General features: G+C 38.3%; 1 protein-coding gene across 1 annotated transcript; it reads right to left on the bottom strand.

Moving 5' to 3' along the window:
- Window positions 1–6752: 6752 nt before the first annotated feature.
- TMEM80 (transmembrane protein 80) lies at window positions 6753–19735 on the bottom strand. Its single transcript, XM_032222955.1, has 5 exons — window positions 19699–19735; window positions 16498–16514; window positions 11490–11583; window positions 11289–11381; window positions 6753–9343 (listed from the first exon to the last, which is right to left on the bottom strand). Exons 1-5 carry the CDS (start codon window positions 19715–19717, stop codon window positions 9138–9140), a joined length of 429 nt encoding a protein of 142 aa, XP_032078846.1. The 5' UTR covers window positions 19718–19735; the 3' UTR covers window positions 6753–9137.
- Between the last annotated feature and the right edge of the window lie 3 nt (window positions 19736–19738).

The following is a 19738-nucleotide window of genomic DNA, read 5'->3' as shown; positions in this document are numbered from 1 at the left end:
TAAAATATTTTTTTAGCATTTTAGAAATTGAACTTCAGTTTGGAAACTTGAGCACTCGTGAAGAGAAGGACCAGGGGAGAAAGGAGAGCAGTCGTCCAATATTTGAGGGGCTGCCACAAAGAGGAGAGGGTCAAGGTATTTTCTGTGAAACAGAAAAAAAACTAATTTATGATTTATAATTTTGATTAGACAGGACAGACTACAGAAAGATCAAAGTTCTATTGTAACAGTAAAATGAGAGGTAAATTTGTTTGAAAGACTAAACAGACCAACAGAAGATGACACAATCCACATTTGCTTAGTTCCTGCCACTGATAGGTGGTAAATAACAGCGAATAAACACCAACACACTGCTTATTTGTGATTAAGCACCCTAATCTGCATCAATCCTGGGGGCCCTTGCTGCACCGTTTTGTTTATTCTGATTTTCAATGCTTCTCCAAAGTCAGGGATGGAAAAAAAGGTTTTATCCAATTTGTCACTAACAAAAGTGATGGGAGCATTGCCATAAGGCTTTAGTTTCGACAGAGCCTGACACTGCTAGCAATGATATGTGCCCTTCTTCACTAAGTAGCAATATGCTCTTGCAAATTAGAAACCAATTTAATTTTCATAAAGGCAAACTGCTGTTCTCAGAGTAATAAGTTACAGTATGCTGTTCCTGGAAAGAAAGAAGTTAATTGAATGACTTCAAAGATTGTGATATCAAGGTGCATGTCAAGCATGGCTTCTTGATACTAATAGCGATATGAATTGTTCCAGCATTCCCCCCAGAGTCTTTTTAATTTGCAAGGGGAAAGGGAATGTGCTCAGAACATGTTAAATTGACAGATTTCTCAAGGATGCAATGGTAGATGTAGACATAGAAGAGATCCACATGATTCCGGTACATGATGGAATTTGAAGTGTGGAAAAGGAGATGTCTATTCAACATACTGTCCAAAGCAGTGGTCACCAACCAGTGGTCCAGGAAGCACTGGTGGTCTGTGAGAAAATTTTCATAGTCTGCAGAAAAGTATTTGCATTTGCACTAAATACTATTTATCTTTTTTTTAAAAAAAATCATATTACTGGTCTGCGGGATTTAAAATTATGACTTTTGGGGTCCCTGAGGTCCGAAAGGTTAGTGACTCCTGGTTCAGAGTACACTTTGTGGATTTACAATCCATCCCAAGCAGTGAAGACTCTGAAAGAAGGGATGGAAATCTTTTAATTCTAGGCACACTCTTACTCTCCCAGAATCAGATTAGTGGATAGAACAGATTTATTTACATTAATATATAATGCCATAGAACAGATGAATCAATTTGCAATATCCTACTCATTTTAAATGCCTCTAATAAGAGGTGGAAGAACTATAGCTGGCAGATTCCTAATTCCAGAATAAGCTTGTGTTTATTGCATTATCTATGACTTGAACGCAGAAATTGTATCTGTGTAGGCTGATTTCTGTGTGATCTGATCCTCTTATTTTTTGCACATTAAGACATTTCAAAGCCCACAGAAAGTTTTATTGAGATGAAGAGAGTCCTCCCTTAGGTTGCCTTAAGCACTATAACTTACTAAGTTGGACAGAAATTTGCTTACTATGTCTTACGAAATCTAGTACTTTGTTTTGGTTTAATTTCCCTTAATTTTGTTTGGTTTGGAAGTAGCAAAATAATGCAAAACAACATAGCTTTATCTCTATAGGACATCTTATTTTTTTTTCCCTTTAAAGCAAAATTTTAAATTAAGTTAATGATAGTAAAACCAAATTGTGTATAGAATAAGGATTTTTCCTTGAAGCAAACACCACCCAAAGCAAGATTTTGACATCTAAAAAGCATATGCTTCTTTGTTTTTAATGCAGCTTTAATTTAAACTTGCTTATCCTGTTCTAGAAGGGCTAGGCTTTTTAATTAGATGCTTAAAAATGTTAGTGTGTTTAGCAATTATTGTGACTTCATCATGTCAATTCATGTTCATATACACAAATAGCGGATGAAACATAGCATAGAAATATTCAGTAGATTACCCAAATATTTAACTGGTTCAGTTAAAATTATTTAAGGTTACAGTATTTCACTTTGATACAGGAAAGCACTCCCAATATGCTTAGCAATGTAAACCATTTTTTTCCAATATGATACTCACTACAGTTTTCACATTTGGCTGTGAAATGTGCAGTCCCAAAATACCTGAAGGGTACGGGAGGAGGAGCCTATGTCAAAACAATATAGATGTGTGGTCTCGATGCTCCGAGACCTTAGCCAATACTTTTGCCGCTGGGTGGTCCAAGCAGACCTAAACCGCCCCGCAGAGATGGTGAACAGGAAGAATACGGCTTGCTGACCTCAGGGACATCGCAAAGTCCAGGAGCAAGAGAAGTTCTTCAAGCCGGCGACAAAAAATCCAGTCAAGGCTGATGAAGTCGGGGCGGCTCCAAAACGGAAGGATACAGAAAGAGAAAGTGTTTCCAGCTGGTGAGGAACTTTTACTGTTTTAAAAAGAGACTGCCTATAAAAAAACTTAAAATTAATTCAAATTGGAGAACAGAAGAATTGAGTGGCGGAATTAAATTTGGAATGGTTTTGGACAGTGTTTATCTTACTTTTTAAATGCTATCTTCATGGATGGAATTTATGCAAGCCTTTTGAAACGGATGGATTAAGCTTTCTTCTATTTTTTGTTTTATTGTTCTCTGTAACCTGTGGACTAAAGTTTTCCTCTTTCATTGATGTGGGTGTCTTTCTAACTCATTAATTCAAGATTGGACTCTTTTTAACTTGAAATACACAAAAGATACAAAAGAAATATTTGCAACGGTAACACTCCTGCTGGATGCTAGATGGTTTGTTTATTGGAGTTTGTGTATTAGAAATGGAACATTTTTTTCTTTGCTGATTGTTTTGGCTTGGCACTGTAAGGTCTTACTGCTTGGTTATAGAGAGTGATAAGAAGGGAAGCACACAGATGTCCCTTTGAAGTATATCTCTAACTAGAGAAAAGTGAAAACAAAGATTTTTGTGAATCTATGTTTAACTTTTTTAACCTTCCAAGCTAGAGCAGCTGTGTTTGTTAGCTGGAAAGAATGGCACAATTTCAAAAGCAAACAGAAATCTTGAGCTTGCAAAAGATATTTTCAGAAATACAGAAATTATCAAATACATATGAGCAGATAGACAAGAAGTTGGAAGACTTAGAGCACATAGCAGCAAAATATGAAGAAATTGAAGATATTTATCAAATGCAAAATGTGGTGATTAAAACTCAAAAAATCAAAGTGGAAAATGAATATAAAGAGATTAAATTTGCTGGTATTTATGGTGATTGGCCAGTCTCTGAAAATGGAAAGAGTGGAATACTGAAAGAGGAATCAAAGGGAGGGGAAATTTATCCCAGAGGGCAAGACACAGAAGAAGAAAAAAACAAAGAATTTATGGATTTAAAGAGAGAAATCTCATTAGCGATAGCATGGATAACACTACCAACAATCAAAGATAAGCAGATTAAGGAAACAGAAGGGCATCAAGATTACATAAGAGATCTTATAAACAAGGAGTTGCTAAGAGAAGTCCATACAAAGTTGATCAAGGAGATGATTAGAGGACTGGCTACACAAATGGCAAAAGATACGAGACTGTTTTGCTATTGGAAAGGTTGATAGATGGAAGAATATAATTTAAAACTAGTTAAAATTAATGAAATTTATTGACAATAGATACAGTTTAAATAATTGATATTATTAATGTATACAATGTGTAGTGTTATGGTGAGTATAATTGGATATGAATATGGAATGGTACCCATCTAAGGAAGATTAGAAATCCCTTTGGATTATACATAAAAGTTAATTTAAAAAAGGAACCAACTTAGATGCAGCTAAAGTTTTGATTATTAGGGGGAAAATGTTATGATACAGGATATAGTCAAATAAAGGAGGGATAAGAATAACGTATATATAGAAATGGGTATAATATAGAAACTGGATGTAAATTTTAAACTGATTTGGAAAGAAGGATTAGAAAACTTTGTTATTAAATATTATGGATGTTTAGCTAGAATAGGACATAAGGATTTAGGGTTAGTGGAGGATCTTAGAAATAGTAATTGAAAGGCCAGTATGTGGTTATATATTAAACTTTGGTATATTTTATGATGACGGATGCTTAAACAGTTATAGTCAAATGAAAAGGGAGATATGATGATGGTGACATGTTTAAATATTTGAGTTAAATTCTTGAGTTAATATGAAGTATGTTTGTTGACTGTGGAAGAGATGCACGAAAGTCTTTTTGTAACCAATTGATACACTTTCTACAGCATGTAAAGAAGGATGTTATATTTGTTTTAAATTAAAAAAAAAATAAAAAAAAAATACCTGAAGGGTACTAGACTGCCTAGTATTTATTAAATGTTCTGTATGTGTGTTTGAAAATACTACTTTGTTTTATATAGATAGATTACATAAACGAATTGACAGTTTAGCAATATCCATTTGTAAAACATTTAATGCATCAGTATGAACATTATTAATAGTATATACTAGACAAAAGCATATGAACATATAAACAACAGTTCTCAGTTTTTTAGCTAGTGTTGGATATATATCAAATTCTTCCCAAGAACCTAGCATGTCAAAATGTATTTGTGTGCATATATATTGGGATCCAAACAACGTGGCTTTTTGCAATTAATGAACATTTTGACAATGCACAGGTTTTTTAAGGGTAGTCCTAGATTTTTGGGTAAAATACACCCAGTTTGCCAATAACTACAGGGACCAACATAAACAAGTTTATGCCATATTTCAACTTTGATTTTCAGATCTTGATAATTTGTGATTTTTTTTGTCTTTTGTCTTATTAGTCCGATATTGCCACATCAATTATCCACACTTTCTTCTTTAATTACAGTTAAATCTGATGTGCTATGGAACAAGACTATCAGTTTGTCTGCAAATCCCACATTTTAACCTGCTCACTTTCAAATATTTTTCCACTCTATGTTACCAATACCAACTATTTTTCATTACTGGCACATTATAATTTTTACAAATGTTCTAGTGCAGTGATCCCCAACCCCCGGTCCGCGGACCGGTGCCGGGCCGTGGAGTACCTGGCACCGGGCCGCGCAGCGGCCGGGGGCCATGATCGCTGCAGCGGCCGGGGGCCATGATCGCTGCAGCGGCCGGGGGCCATGATCGCTGCAGCGGCCGGGGGCCATAGTTTCTTTCTGTATGCAAATTGGGGCTAACTGGCACAAGGGGTGTTACTGGACCGCTGGTGGCACTCTGACGTCACCAGCGGCCCACCGCCCCCCTGTGTCCAGCGCCGCCCTTCTCATTCCTTTTCAGCGCTTCAGCGCTGGCCGATTCCTGAAAAAAACCTAAGAGTGCCTGCGCAGCTACGTAGGGCTAGCGTAGACAGCGCTAGTAGCGTAGCTTTGCACTTTATATTTATGTAATTGTATTTTATTTTGTAAGGCATGTTTAAATACAATAAAATAAAAGTTGTTTAATCAAAACAATCTGATATATAAACAATCAATGTGTCGTCGCGAACAATGCCCCCCCACCCCTGCGCGCGCTCAGCGGGCCACGGTAAAATTATCAAAGGCTGACTGGTCCGCGGCGATAAAAAGGTTGGGGACCACTGTTCTAGTGCAGTGGTCCCCAACCTTTTTATCACCGCGGACCAGTCAGACGAGCCTCCCTCGGCCTTCCGGACCGGCGGGTGGGAAGGCGGCCATCCTGGGCGCGCGTTCCGCAGGGCGGGGGGGGACCTTCCTTCACGCCAAGGCCGACAGCCCACAAGGCCGCCCCGCCTCCTCCTCCTCGGCTGCCGGGGGAAGGGAGGGGGAACCGACCCCGCGATCCGCTCGCTCGGGCAGCCCTTTTTCCTTGCTGCAGTTCGGCGGGGGGAAAAGATGGCGCCGTGTCCTACTTCGGGCGGGCAGGCGGCTGGCGCGGCGGAGGCCGGCTGCTTCCGAGGGGGTGGGCCTCCGCGCCGCGCTCCATGAAGGAAAGAGGGGGAGAAGGCGGGCTGCGGCCGAAGGGCCCCCGAGAGCCCCGCCGGCCTGACGCAAAAAGCGCTTCGGCGGAGCGGCGGGGGGGAGGGGCGGGAGGCAGGTGACACTCCAGGAGGGGGGGCAGAGCTGCGCCGCGAGTCTTACGTAAAGCCCCCCCTCCCCGCCTCGGCGGAGGAAAACATCTCCCACCTGGGTGGGGCTGCGCGCGAAGCGCCTCTCGGAACGGCGAAGCTCCCCAAGTTCCCCCGAAACGGCCGCGCTGCGCCCCTCCCCCCCGCAACCTTAGTTTCTCCTTGGGAGGAAAATGCAGCGCCGCCGCCCCCTCCTGCCCCCCCCTCGTCATTCCACGGGGCAGGCGGGCCGGGCGAGTCCGCGGACAAAGTTTTGCCTCCCAGGCAGCCTCCGCCAGCAGCATCCCAAGTTCGGGCCGAGGCCGCTGCCGCCGCCCCCTCCCTCCCGGGGCGAGCAGAGCAAGAGGGCGGGAGGGAGATCGGGCCTCCCCTCGCCCCCCCAGCCCCGCACATCTGGGGCAGCGGGGGGGGGCAGAGAAAGGGCACGTTCATGAGGACTACAAAGTTGCAAATATGGCCCCCGGCCGCTGCAGCGATCATGGCCCCCGGCCGCTGCGCGGCCCGGTGCCAGGTACTCCACGGCCCGGCACCGGTCCGCGGACCGGGGGTTGGGGACCACTGTTCTAGTGAATCATTTTGGTGACTGTGTTATATCATTGTTTATAATCAGTTTGTGCAATCTTTCTACCCCACCCCCACCCCCAAAAAGTGGGGAGATTTTGGATCCACCTATTCCGGGAGTGTTTTGAGAATTGCAATCTAGTCAATGTTTCCATGGCAGTAAATGCTATTATAACAAAAAATATTTATGTAAACATGTACTTGAACATATGCCAAAATTCACTGAGAGTTACAAATCACAATTGTTGGGTTGGTAAGTGTAATTATAAAATTATGTCATCCTTCTTTTACTTGTTTCCAAAGTTTGGCTCATTCTGATTTGATCAGCACTCATTCTAATTAATTGAACATTCCTGCTGCATTGTTCTGAAATGTCAGAAATAATTATATATGTTAGGCATTCTCCTCCTTATAATCTTCACAAAATCTTGAACTTTCCTCTCTCTATCTCTAGTCCTAATACATCGATACAAGGCAGTTCCACAGGATCAGCCCTACAAAAATGATAAATGTCTGCAATCAGATTTGAAATAATTCTAGGCTTTTAAAGCTATAGGACTCACTAAACATGACATTTCTCTTTTCTAGATTAATCATAGCTATGCCTTTTGTGCAACGCTCCATTATCTATAAGAACTCCATAATATTTAGCACAGACAAGATGGACTTACATTTTACATTCGACTATCATTGTTATCAGAAGAACAATAAGAGAACACATATATAGAATCTATGAAATAGTTAAAAAAAGATATAAAAATATAAATATAGTAATTTTGGGAGATAAGTCATCAGATCTATATGCTTTTGAAAAAGCATAAAACAAATATTTGCAAAAGAAAACTGGAATGCTGCAAATTAATATACATAGAGAAAGATAAAAGGTAAAACAATTCATATTATACATAGTTCCTAGAAATTAATTTGTATCTTACTTTTCCTTAGGATTACAAGAAACATGAATGGATGATAAAATAATCAGAAATGCCCTTAATTATACTCAAAACAAATAACAATTCAGATATTCTGAAGGATTAAACATGTTGAAAAAGAATTATTCTAGGTAGTCTATAAGGCTTATAAAGTGGATATATAAATATATAAAATTCTCAATCTACGGTAATATTCTTGAAATGAAACTTTGAAATGTTTTATTTTGATTAACTGGAAATTATGTAAACAAGAATGCTAGCAGGTTTAGAAAGATTATACATTGGTCAGAAGAGCACACTATATCTTTTAAAAACGAATGTACTGATTGAGTCTTTACTAGCAGGATTTACATACTAAACTACATTATAAAACATGGCCTTTAAATGTATCTCACATTCTACTAAGCAAAAAGCAAAGGAATCACTTTATTTTAGTATAATGTGTAACTTCTGTCTATGATGGGGCAGATTCTGATGTAATATCCAATCTTTTCTCTTTATGCTGCACCTTGCAAATCAAAATGAGAAAATATTATAATTGTAATTGAAAGGCTAACTTATGATCTGTTGGCCTGGTGCAGATATATCAAGAAAAATATACTTGTCACGAAACTTTTGATACTAAGGCTAGCTAATTTTAAGATATTAACTCTGAATAAAAATGTATATACTTTTGGATCACTGCAATATGCTTTACATGGGGTTACCCTTGAAGAGTATTTGGAAACTATAATTGGTACAGAATGCAGTAAAACAATCCATTCTGAGCAACCCTAGGTCACACGTAATACTGTGTTGTGTGACACACACACACACACACACACACACGCAATGGTTGCCAGTTTGCTTCCAGGATCAATTCAAGGTGCTGGTCATCACCTTTAAAGCCCTTCATGGCATGGGATCAGGTTAGCTGAGGAACCATCTCATCCCAATGGGATTGGCCTGCCCCACTCAATCTGGTAGAAGCAGCATGCTCTGCATCCTGTAGGTCAGTGTTTCAGCTGATGGGAATAGTTTGAGGTCCTGATAGGGAGCCTCCATGTTGGAGGGGGCTGGAGGACTTATAGGGAAGATGCCACCTCTGTGTTGTCCTTGCCATCAGTTTTTTTAGTTTGTATACATCGTTAATATTTTAATACTTTAATACCTATGATCTAAATTGTAAACTGTCCAGAGCTGCTTTACAAAAGGAGAGGATGGCATATAAGTTTAATTAATAAATAAATATTCCTCCTGCATTGGACTGTGTATTTAAAGAGATATTTCCCCCTTGAAAAAGAGCTTGCTTTTTTGCCGCAAACTTTCATTGAAGCACAGGTCAGTACAGTAAATACGCTATGCTGAAAATTGGCCAGCAGAACCTGTTTTAGCAATGTCTCATGCAACTTTGTCACAAGGAACACAATTGTCAGGACATCTCCTTCGTGTAATGTTCAAATGTTGCTTCCATTGCAAGAAAATGTTGAAAAAAAACCATGTATACAAGCATCAACATGATTTAGCTGACAAAGGCAGCAATTGCTATGATTTGTAGAATTCCTTCAAGTCCATATGCAACAAGTAGCACCACATTAATAATGACATCTGCTCTCAGGATATATGTTTGCCACACTAGAAAGTAGACTGACAGAAGTATACTGCCAACAGTGATCCCGAGACTGATCCCAAGGGGAGCTTCCTCTTCTCTCAAATTGCCTTTAGTACCTAATAGGGAGAGAAAAGGACATACATGTACCTGATGGCATTTATGAATCTGTTAGACCATAACAGTAGAATTCTAAAACTAAACAGTAATTTAATTTACAGAGGGGGGGGGGTAAATCACTTAGAATGCAGACTTAAATAAAAAATGAATCGTAATGTTAGAATTATTGAAGACAAAATATCTGACTGGATTTAAAGCTTTCATACTGCTGGCGTACTGCTGAGTAGGATTCTGCTAAGAACTTCCTTGTGACTGGAGACTTGTTTCTTGTTTATTTGTTGATCAATTCATTTGTTCATTCAATTTGTTTGGCTACCCATCTCAGTTCAATTGATTCTGGGCAGTTCTTCCTTCAATAGCTGTATTGGCATGTAATGCTAAGGAGGTAGAGGTGATATGCTACATATTTAGACAGGTCTTAAGATGGAGCAGAAGGAACAGTTGTGGTTCATTGTTCTTTTCTGCCTGACAGGCTCATTTCCAAAGAAAACCCCATTAGTCTATGGCATGGGTGTCGCAGCGTCACATTGCTGACATGTGATGTTTCATGTTTTTCCCATGGCCAGCAGGTTGCCAGTTTGAGGCCCCTGGTCTGTGGGATGCCAACTCCTACTTAATGTAGGCGTAATGCAGCTACTTTCCTTTATGTAGCAGCATGTTACGAACAATTATTGTGCCTAATGATCCAGTCTAGAACGTTACAGGAGAAACTCTTGAATACAGGTAGTCCTTGACTTAAGTGAATCACTGCAGTTGTTAAGTTAGTAACCCAGTTGTTAAATGAATCTGACTGGCTTCCCTATTGACTTTGCTTGACTGAAGGTCGCAAAAGTGATCACATGACCCCAGGACACTGCAAGTGTCATTACAGGGCAGTTGCCAAGTGTCCAAATTTTGATCACACAGCCATGGGGATGCTGCAACAATTGTAAGTGTGAAAAATGGTCATGTCACTGTTTTCAATGCTGTTGTAACTTTGGTCATTAAATCAATCAGAATAGAGCCGGAAGGAATCTTGGAGATCTTATACTCCAACCCTCTCCTTAAGCTGGAAACCCTATACCATTTCAGACAGGTGGCTCCTCAGTCTCTTCTGAAAAACAACCAGTGATGAAGCACCCACAACTTCTGAAGGCAAGCTGTTCCATTGGTCAATTGTCTTCAGTATTAGGAAGTTTCTCCTTAATTTCAGATTGTGTCTCTCCTTGATTAGTTTCCATTCATTGTTTCTTTGTCTTGCCTTCTGGTGCTTTGGAAATAAGTTGACCCTCTTGAATGAATGAATGAATGAATGAATGAATGAATGAATGAATGAATGAATGAATGAATGAATGAATGAATGAAATGGTTACACATTGAGGACTACCTTAAAGTTAAATTTCATAATAGTGGCAAGTACTCTGCTTATTTTAAAAAAAAAAGATAATTTAAGCTGTACAATTTATTCTAGGGCTGCTTAAACTGCTGATCCAGAATTGGAGTCCAGCAGTGGCCTTTCATTCTACAGCACTTCTGACTATTTAAGTGGTTTGAAGAATTTTTCTCCAACCTCCCCAAAATAGGTCCTTCCTTTTTCGTCACATTTTCTTCTTCTCCAGTGGCCTAGGCCCTAGACAAAGAATACTGCTATATACAATAGTTGTCATTCTCCAACAGTTATAATTTTTAAAATAGAAATTTTATAACAGGGTAAGTCCCACTGAACTCTTTCTGAGTTAATATGTGCAAAACAGCTGAATTGGCCAGTGAAAAATCTTATTTTTATATTAGAGTAATGTCTCATTTGCACTTTCACCCAAATAGATTGAACATCTTTTAATGTTTAACAGTAAAAGTATTTAAAAGGCTTATCAGATAATTGGCTAGTTGTCTTGAATTACACAGTTGGACTCATATTTTACATATAGATTAATATTAAGGGGTAGTAAATTATATAATGCTTACCAAAGTATAAGCGGATAGGTTCGAGAAGTGCCATAAAGAACAGCAATACAAGATCAAGAGTCAATAAGTTATACGGATAAGTGAAAATCTGACCTAACAGTAAGTAAAATATAAAAAGGGAGATAAAAATCAAGTTAGCATATATCATGTTGCCAAGAATCAGCAGAATCATCTCTTACCTGTGTACTTTAAACAACTTACTTTTATAAATAATCATTAGAAGCGCTGCTAAAAAATAAAATACATAATAAATTCCATCTAAAAAGAAAAGGATCTGTAGGGGAACAGATGACAGCTAGCAGGTTCCATTAAGGAAAATTATTTATGATCATATTTTTCACATTTTATGTTGGATCATAATTCAGTGTTAGATACTAAAACTGCAGCGTCACTCAGTACATCAAGTGGTAGAATAAACTGTACTTCAGTCAGTAGTCCATTTCAGACTACCTAAGATGGATAATAAACTTAGGCTTGGGTAAGTATAGCAGAGTAAAGTAACTGCACTTCAGTTGAGTAGGAGCCACAGGCAATTCAACTACACCATATTTCAGTAAGCAGCCTTATAAAAAAAAGGTCTTTTTATGGAATGGCTGCTTCCAGAGTAGACTTAATGTTCCTGTCGAATCACCATCGAGCAATTCCAGTTACATTTCAGAATACTTCACAATATTACATTTTCTTTCTATCCAGTCATCATGTTGTTTCCTACCTGCAATGTGAAATTGTTTCAACCAGAGACTGAATTGGGAACTTTTTGAATAAATGCTACGTGCTTAGCTACTGGGCACATACAGCAAACTGGTTCAGAAGCTACACTAAGCCACAATTTTACTTAACCATGGTTTATGAATGAATCATAATTAGCTATATTTGTACAATGCATTAAGCTATAAACTATAGCTTACAATCACATTGGCTGAGGTTAGAAAAGTTAAAACCAAATTAATCATATTGTGGTATTGAGAATAAGGTCAGAAAATCAGCTAATGGTCTATTTAGCTGTGCCACTGTAATCTATTTCAGGTTACTAACCCACATATAAGAGTTCACTAATTATGTGCTCTATTAATAGCAGATAAAACGTCATAAGAGAATATCTGATCCCATATAGAGAATTATTTCTTTAAAGTTGGGAGAAATAGTACAGATAGTATTATTTCCAAAAGCTCTGTCTCCTCTAAAGATTCTAAAAGTTAAATATTGCCTCCACTTCAAATCACAATGCAAACTAGCAAGCCTGTTTCCAAAAAAGGCATGCTTTTTTGAAGTCTAAAAATCAAGAAATCTAACCTTTTCCCCAGTGTTCCTGCTGTATCCAGTTGCTCATCTTAAGTCTGCCTTATTGGTCAGTATCAGGTTAAAGCTAGCTAATCTTCCTGTGTCTTCCATGTATTGAAGGAGAAAGTTGTTATGAATACACATCAGGAATTTTTAGGCCAGGTTTGGTAGATTTTGACTCCAAACAGATAACAGTGTAAAGTTCTCTATCTTTATGCATGCTCCTTTGAAAAATCTGCAATTTGTTATTGAAAATTAACTACATTTTCTTAGCAAGATAAATGAACGATATCAACAAGAGCTTTTATTTGTTCATTTACTTAGTCCTAGATCCTGTTTCAACGACATTACCAAATTCATTCATTTGGTTTTGCTTTTCTAAGCAGGATGAATATATTTTACAGTAACATGCAAGTCTTCCTCCCTTTCTATGTCTTATGTTCCATTTGAACTCTGCTCTTCAGTTTCTAGCTTTCATCTATGGTAGCAATTCCATCAGATTTCTGTTACACTTGTTAAATTATATTTGATTTTCTGTACAAATTGTTCAAGCTCAACTTGTTTACTTCTCACAGTGTGAACATTAGTAGGTAGATAGTAAATGTCATGAACTTTATGAAACATTGCTCTGATTTTTCAGCAAGGCCCCATTTCAGCACTATTCCCATATTTCATAGCAAACAGTGTTCAAGATCCTTCAGTTTCTAACTTGCATGGGACTCAATTTAAAACCCTTTTAATAAAAAGTCTAGGATTCTTTATCTTACAACCTTGTTAACAATCCTTGAGATGAAATTCCTCTCATGGCAGCAAGCCAATCTTAATTCAGAAGACAAACCCAGAACCATGTCATTTGCCTAACCAGTAATTGACTTGTCTTTTTTAGTTCTCATTCATGGATTGGACAGATGGATAAGACTCCTACTTGAGCCTCTAAGATCTTAGCTTCTCTTTTGAGAATTTTAGTCTGCATGTAATACAATTATAGTATGCTTTGCCCTCTACCTGTGTTAGCAGGAACAAATGCCTGCAAGTTGACTTGATAAGTCTTAGAAGTTGTCATGTCACTAATCCTTATGGCAAACAGAACAATTTCAGGAGAAATTTGCTTTAACTGTTTGAGGTAAATCATCATCCATTGTGTCTCCTCTCTTTATCTTACTTGATATAGCTGTATCCTCTCTCTCCTTTAGGGATATGCTCTACTGGCTCATCCTCTTTTCTCCTATCTTAAATACTTGGAGCCATTTCTTTTATCTGCCAAGGTCTGATTTTTTCCCCCCTGAACCAGGACCCACCACATGACCTGTATCATCTCTTGAGGGATTCCTCAGAAACAGGTAGCCAGATGAGATGTTATTTTCTGAAAGGCATGCCGTCTAGCAGCAACTGAATTCACAGACCACACACTTTAGACGCTTATATAAAATGCATTGGCTACTGGAAGTATCCAGATTCTGGGATTCAGCAGTTCCATAGTTCCATATCTAGAAGCATTATCAAAATGGTATATTTTAATTAACTTTAATTAATATTTCTGTTAGGCTCTTCCTGAGCAGGCAAATGTTACATAATGTCATGGCCCCTTATATGGAGCATTACATAACTTCCCTGCTTCTGGAGGAGGGGGGATTATTTATTTTTACAGTGTACATCTTGTGAGGTATTTTCAGTTACACTGACCATCAGGAGCCATAACATGACCGGTTTTGCCCATATGCTAGGTGTTGGGAGTATACTCCTAGTGTTGGGTAGGCAATATAGATTCATATATAATAACAAATGGTTGATGTTGCTTTAAATGGGTGAATGTACTTATCAGCTGTAATTAACTTTGCAATAAGAGGGAGTCAGGAAAGCTCACTCTCTCTGCTGACTATGCTTGATAACTACTTGCTCGCTTGATGACTAGAACGTGAACTGCGATTGTAAGCAATTGTTTGTTTTTTGAATTGTGTTTGGACAAATATCTACTATCACTGCTTGTGAAGCTATTATTAGTAGTAAAGCTACTTGTGTTTTACTAGCAGTGTCTGAGACTCTATTTGTGTGTTTTTTCTACTAGCAACATTCTTTCTCTCTAGCTGTACATTCCGCTGCACTACTTTCTGTCTCCCAACGGAGATACCCCTAACACTGGTTATGGGCCCAGTGTACCCAGTGTATCCAGAGTGCCAGCTGCAGCGTTAAGTGAGTGGAGTTGCTACACACGTTATTGTTTTGCAAACATCTGGTTAGTCAGATATATCTGGGAATATGGCACAAGGACAAACTCCGAATTTATCGTTGGTCACCCGGCTGGATGGCACAAACTACGTATCCTGGTCCGCAAAATGTAGTTTGCTATAGCATAGTGAAGGGCATTTTTCAGGGCTTGGATTCTTTGATTGCTCTGAAAGCTCTCCATCTAGTGAGATCAAGGAGGAAAGACCTCCAAAGTCAATCGAGGTCAACCTGTTGACCTTGTGGTCATATCTTCACAATGGTAGCTCCTCTTCTGTAGAATTTGCCTTTGTACATATAGACCATCACCTCCCACCTGTTTCCATGGAGCTGTGAAAACATGGCTGTGTGATAGAACACCTGGAGGAGTGTTAAATATCTCCAAGTGGATGGGTTTACTATTGTAATTTGACTTAGTTTATAATTTTATTTTTATGTAGCATATTGTTCAGAATGGTTTGAAATGGGGTGCTATAGAAATCCAAATAATAAATACTATATTGATTATGCAAACATAAATACATTTATTTTAAAATTATATTTTTATCCCACATTTTTATATCTAACTCGAGGCAGAGAACATCTGCCTTCTATTTCCCCACAACAATCCTGTGGGTGGGTTGGGCTGAGTGACTGGACCAAAGTCACCCAGCCTGCTTTCATACTAAGGGAAACCTAGAACTCACTGTCTCCTGGTTTCTAGGCCAGCTCCTTAACCATTACACTAAACTACCTCTCTGTTAGAATTATAACTGAAAAGCACACATCTGGTAGTTTTTATTTGTTCTCTTTAATTTTATAAATCTACAATAGAATGCTAAATATGACAAGCAGTCTTTTAAAAACAGCAGCAGTTAAAGTGGTAAATTTATTTTTGCATTTGTGACAGTGTTGCACTAAAGAAATATTTGCAGTATTCTTGCTAGAACATGTAAACTGCTGAAAGCCAAACTTTTCTTGAGGAAAATGAAGCCAACCACACCCACTTAGATCTGAAAGGAATTTGTGTATTATTGTTTGTTATTCATTTGCTTCTTTTACTTAAAGGATAATCCCTTTTCAATTGGACATTTTAAAACCTACTGATAACAAATGTATTCCGGTTTACAGAATGGATGAGAAATGAAATGAAAATGAGATTGCAGTAGAAGAGATGGTTGAAGATTATGTCTCAAATGCTTTTGGAGAGATTTTTTCTGCAAGTTGTATTACATGTCTTGCAGTTTCCTCCTTTAAATGTTATTATTCTATGTATTTCATTTCTTGGTTTCACAGTATATCAATCAATTATATCTTAATGCCTACAGTCAACAGCAATATAGTCAATTTGCATAGCATGTTCTTAAACATTAAGACTTTGGAAATGACACTTATTAAAGGATAATGACATATAGCACCATTTTTCATATCTGAAATTTCTGGAAGTAATCACATCAAAAGACTGTCATGGAATTAATGTGGATTTTAGTAGATGATATTCTAAAGCTACTCATGCGAGATCAGATGAACAGGAAAGTTGCTGTAAGATATACCTAACAATCTCCTGCATTTATGTGTCAGAAATTTGTCCACCATTATTCATTTTCCTGAAAGGAACCATCATAAACTTCTAAGAAGATACCAACTTTCTCTGTAGTACATTTGAAAATTATAGGTATGATTAATCAAATTGTATTTAGTTTTCTGGATAAAAGAAAAAGGATACAACAGACGATGAGCTCCCTGTACACAAGACAAAAATAAAATAATTATCCAAAGTTAAATCTTTAAGGCAAAAAAGATACAAAAACTAGTGCGCAGAAATTCTTTTAATTGTTTTGAAAAAGAAATATGGTCCTATAGTAATCAGCTGTACAATTCATAACATGGCACAACTTGTTTCAATGCTGCAGCACCAACATCAACTTTAATTCAAAATTACTTAAGAGAATTTTCTGCCAGTTTTTGATTTAGACTCAGAACTATAATCATAAATACATTACTAAATGGTTATGAAACCATTAGGCAGATTTATTACTGGAATGAACCATTCGGATTTAAGCAGTTAAAATATAGTCCAAAATAAAAATGAGCTATGCAATACAATGAGAACTTACGAATTCTAGGGTTATTTAAATCTATTTAAGAACATGTTTATATCCATGCTAGGAGTCACATTTGACTTCAGTATGCTTCATATGGAGTGCCAGAAGCACTGTGTGACCCGTTGCATTGTTTTTTGAGTCTTCAGGTATGGGTTCCAGATATTATTTTTTGGGTTTCAAGCTATCTACAAGTAGTCCTTAACTTATGACCACAATTGACCCCAAAATCTATGTTGCTTAATGAGTTTTGCCCTATTTTGACCTTTCTTGACAATTACTAAGTGAATCACTGCAGTTGTTAAGTTAGTAACATGGTTGTTAAATAAATCTGGCTTCCCCATTTGCTTGACAGAAGGACACAAAGGTGATCGCATGATCCCGGGACATTGTAACCTTCACAAATATGTCAGTTGCCAAGCATCTGAATTTTGATCACATGACAATGGAGATCCTGCATTGGTCATATGTGTGAAAAATGGTCATAAGTCACTTTTTTCAGTGCTGTTGTAACTTTGAACAGTCACTAAATGAACTGTTGTAAATTGAGGACTATTTGTATTGGGAATTGAACTTGGCCTATTACACTGTTGATTATATAGAACGCAATAGCTTTAGGGGTTATTCAGGTCTCTCATTCAGTGATCGCAGGGATATCAGACTGGTATATATAGTCCACCTTCCCTTCAACTTTCAGAACAGAAATATACAAATATTGCCTTATGTCATGACTCCCATATATGAGGTTTTACATGATCTCCACATCTCCTTTTTAGAGACCCCTGGGGATTTCTCTAATTTTTACAGTGTATATCCAGTGTGATATTTTTCCCTGTAGGTATAGATGACATAATGTATCATCTGTATCTTTCTGTTCAGAGCACCAGGGAAGGTAGACTGTATACAGTTTACAACTCTTTGAGATCTTTATTCAAATGTATTTCAATTACATAGAGTATCTCTGTCTCCCCCTAGTGAAATAATTTTTTAGTTGGTAATTTCAGCCCAAATGCAAGTTTAAGGTGCAAGTTTCACTTTTTAGTGGTTAACGCTGATAGTTTGTTAATTAGTTAAAAGTGATAGCCAATCAATACTGAATTAAAGGAACACAGATTGGAAGAAGTCATTTAGTCAATCCAATAAGGAAAAGCATCTCTCCAGAATAGTTGTCTATTAGAATAAAAATAAAAGGTAAGTCTACCATCTTTTTAGCTCCACCACTGTCAAATTGCCTTATTCTCAGAATGCCCTTTTCCATCTTTTAATGTTCATTTACAATCTGCCTTTCTCTAAAATACATTATTCAGCTTCCTGCCCTCTGGAATGAAAGAAAATAGGTGTTGATAATAGCATATGATATCTTTTCAGATATCTGAAAATACTCTCTCATCTTTTCTCAAGGCCAGACTTCCCCAGCACTTTGATTCTTGTCCTAAGATTTAGTTTCTAGTTCTCTGTTCATCCTTGTTACCCTTTTTGAATCTGCTCCAAGTTCTCTATATTGTATATTAAATGCACAATATACTAGAAAATGGAGATTTAAGCATTTGATAAATATCCTCTCCAGATGACAGTATTACCTATCATTTGCCTTCTATAAAAGATATATTGTTTTTTTAAATCTCTCGTTAGTATAGTATAGCATTGTACAGTATTGTAAAAATGCTGGAAGAAAATAAATAATCATAAATAGGACACCTCAAGAACCTGAACGAAAGGCAGGATGTCAACTAAAATCACATAAATATTAACTGTAGTTCAACCAATGCTGAATTATTTAGGGCATGATTCAGTGATTGCAGGGACTGACAACTCCATCACTAAGAGGCACAGTCATTATGTGTGATGCCATGTGATTGTATCTTGCAACTTCCCGTTGTGTTTGCTTGTCAGAAGCGGCTAGTGAAGGCCACAAGTGGCAATCACATAATGGGTGTGGGTGGGTGAGTGTCCGCAACAGCCTTAATTTTGAAGAGTGATTATAAGTCTCAGTTATCAGCATCACTGCAAATTTCAACAGTCAGTAAGTGAGAACCACCTGTAATTTCCACAGGTGAGACTGCCACAATGCCACAGAAATAAACCAGGCAGCTAATCTGTGCTGACTGTCCTGTAGGGCAGTTAAAGGTTCCCCTTGTACATATGTGCTAGTCATTCCCAACTCTAGGGGACGGTGCTCATCTCCGTTTCAAAGCCGAAGAGCCAGCACTGTCTGAAGAAGTCTCCGTGGTCATGTGGCCGGCATGACTAAATGCCAAAGGTGCACGGAATGCTGTTACTTTCCCACCAAAGGTGGTCCCTATTTTTCTACTGTCATTTTTACATGCTTTCGAACAGCTGGGACAAGTAACAGGAGCTCACTGTTATGCGGCGCTAGGGATTTGAACCGCCAACCTTTCTGATCGACAAGCTCAGCGTCTTAGCCACTGAGCCACCGCGTCCCTATAGGGCAGTTACGTGACTTTATTCTAATTACTTCTAGCAACTACAACCACCAATATGGTTGGATACCCTGCAATCCTGTAATATCAGCTTATCATTACTGGTTTTATTTACCATCGCACGGATAATGACTAACGATTACAGCCTAAGCAGGCTGCAATCAGGTCCCTGTTGACTCAGAAGCAACTTCTCTTCAACGGGGCAGAGCTTGCTTGAAAGCCAACGAGGCAACTGTTTCGCTATTGTCAAGGTAACCCATTTGTAAGCAGGCTAGAGTTGCAACCTAATAACCAACCAGGATTCCTCCAAGCCTCCCTTTTCCTCGCCCTCACTCGGTTCTCAATACTTGAAGCAATGTTTGGAGTCAAAGTAACTCCGCTCACCTTCCCTGACGGCCGCCATAGTCTCTCACCCCCCCCCCCA

This window comes from Thamnophis elegans, chromosome 1 (assembly GCF_009769535.1).
Source record: "Thamnophis elegans isolate rThaEle1 chromosome 1, rThaEle1.pri, whole genome shotgun sequence".
NCBI classification, from domain to species: domain Eukaryota; kingdom Metazoa; phylum Chordata; class Lepidosauria; order Squamata; family Colubridae; genus Thamnophis; species Thamnophis elegans.
The sequence above is the reverse complement of the archived record's forward strand: the minus strand, read 5'-3'. Positions and strand labels throughout refer to the sequence as shown.

Bases quoted from the DNA above. Each gene is read 5' to 3' on its own strand.
- TMEM80 (XM_032222955.1), bottom strand. The intron at 11,382-11,489 runs GTAAGTTGTTTA...ACTTACTGTTAG, and splicing joins TCTAATGATTATTTATAAAA to GTCAGATTTTCACTTATCCG. The intron at 9,344-11,288 runs GTAAGCATTATA...TCTCCCTATTAG, and splicing joins ACCTATCCGCTTATACTTTG to GTACTAAAGGCAATTTGAGA.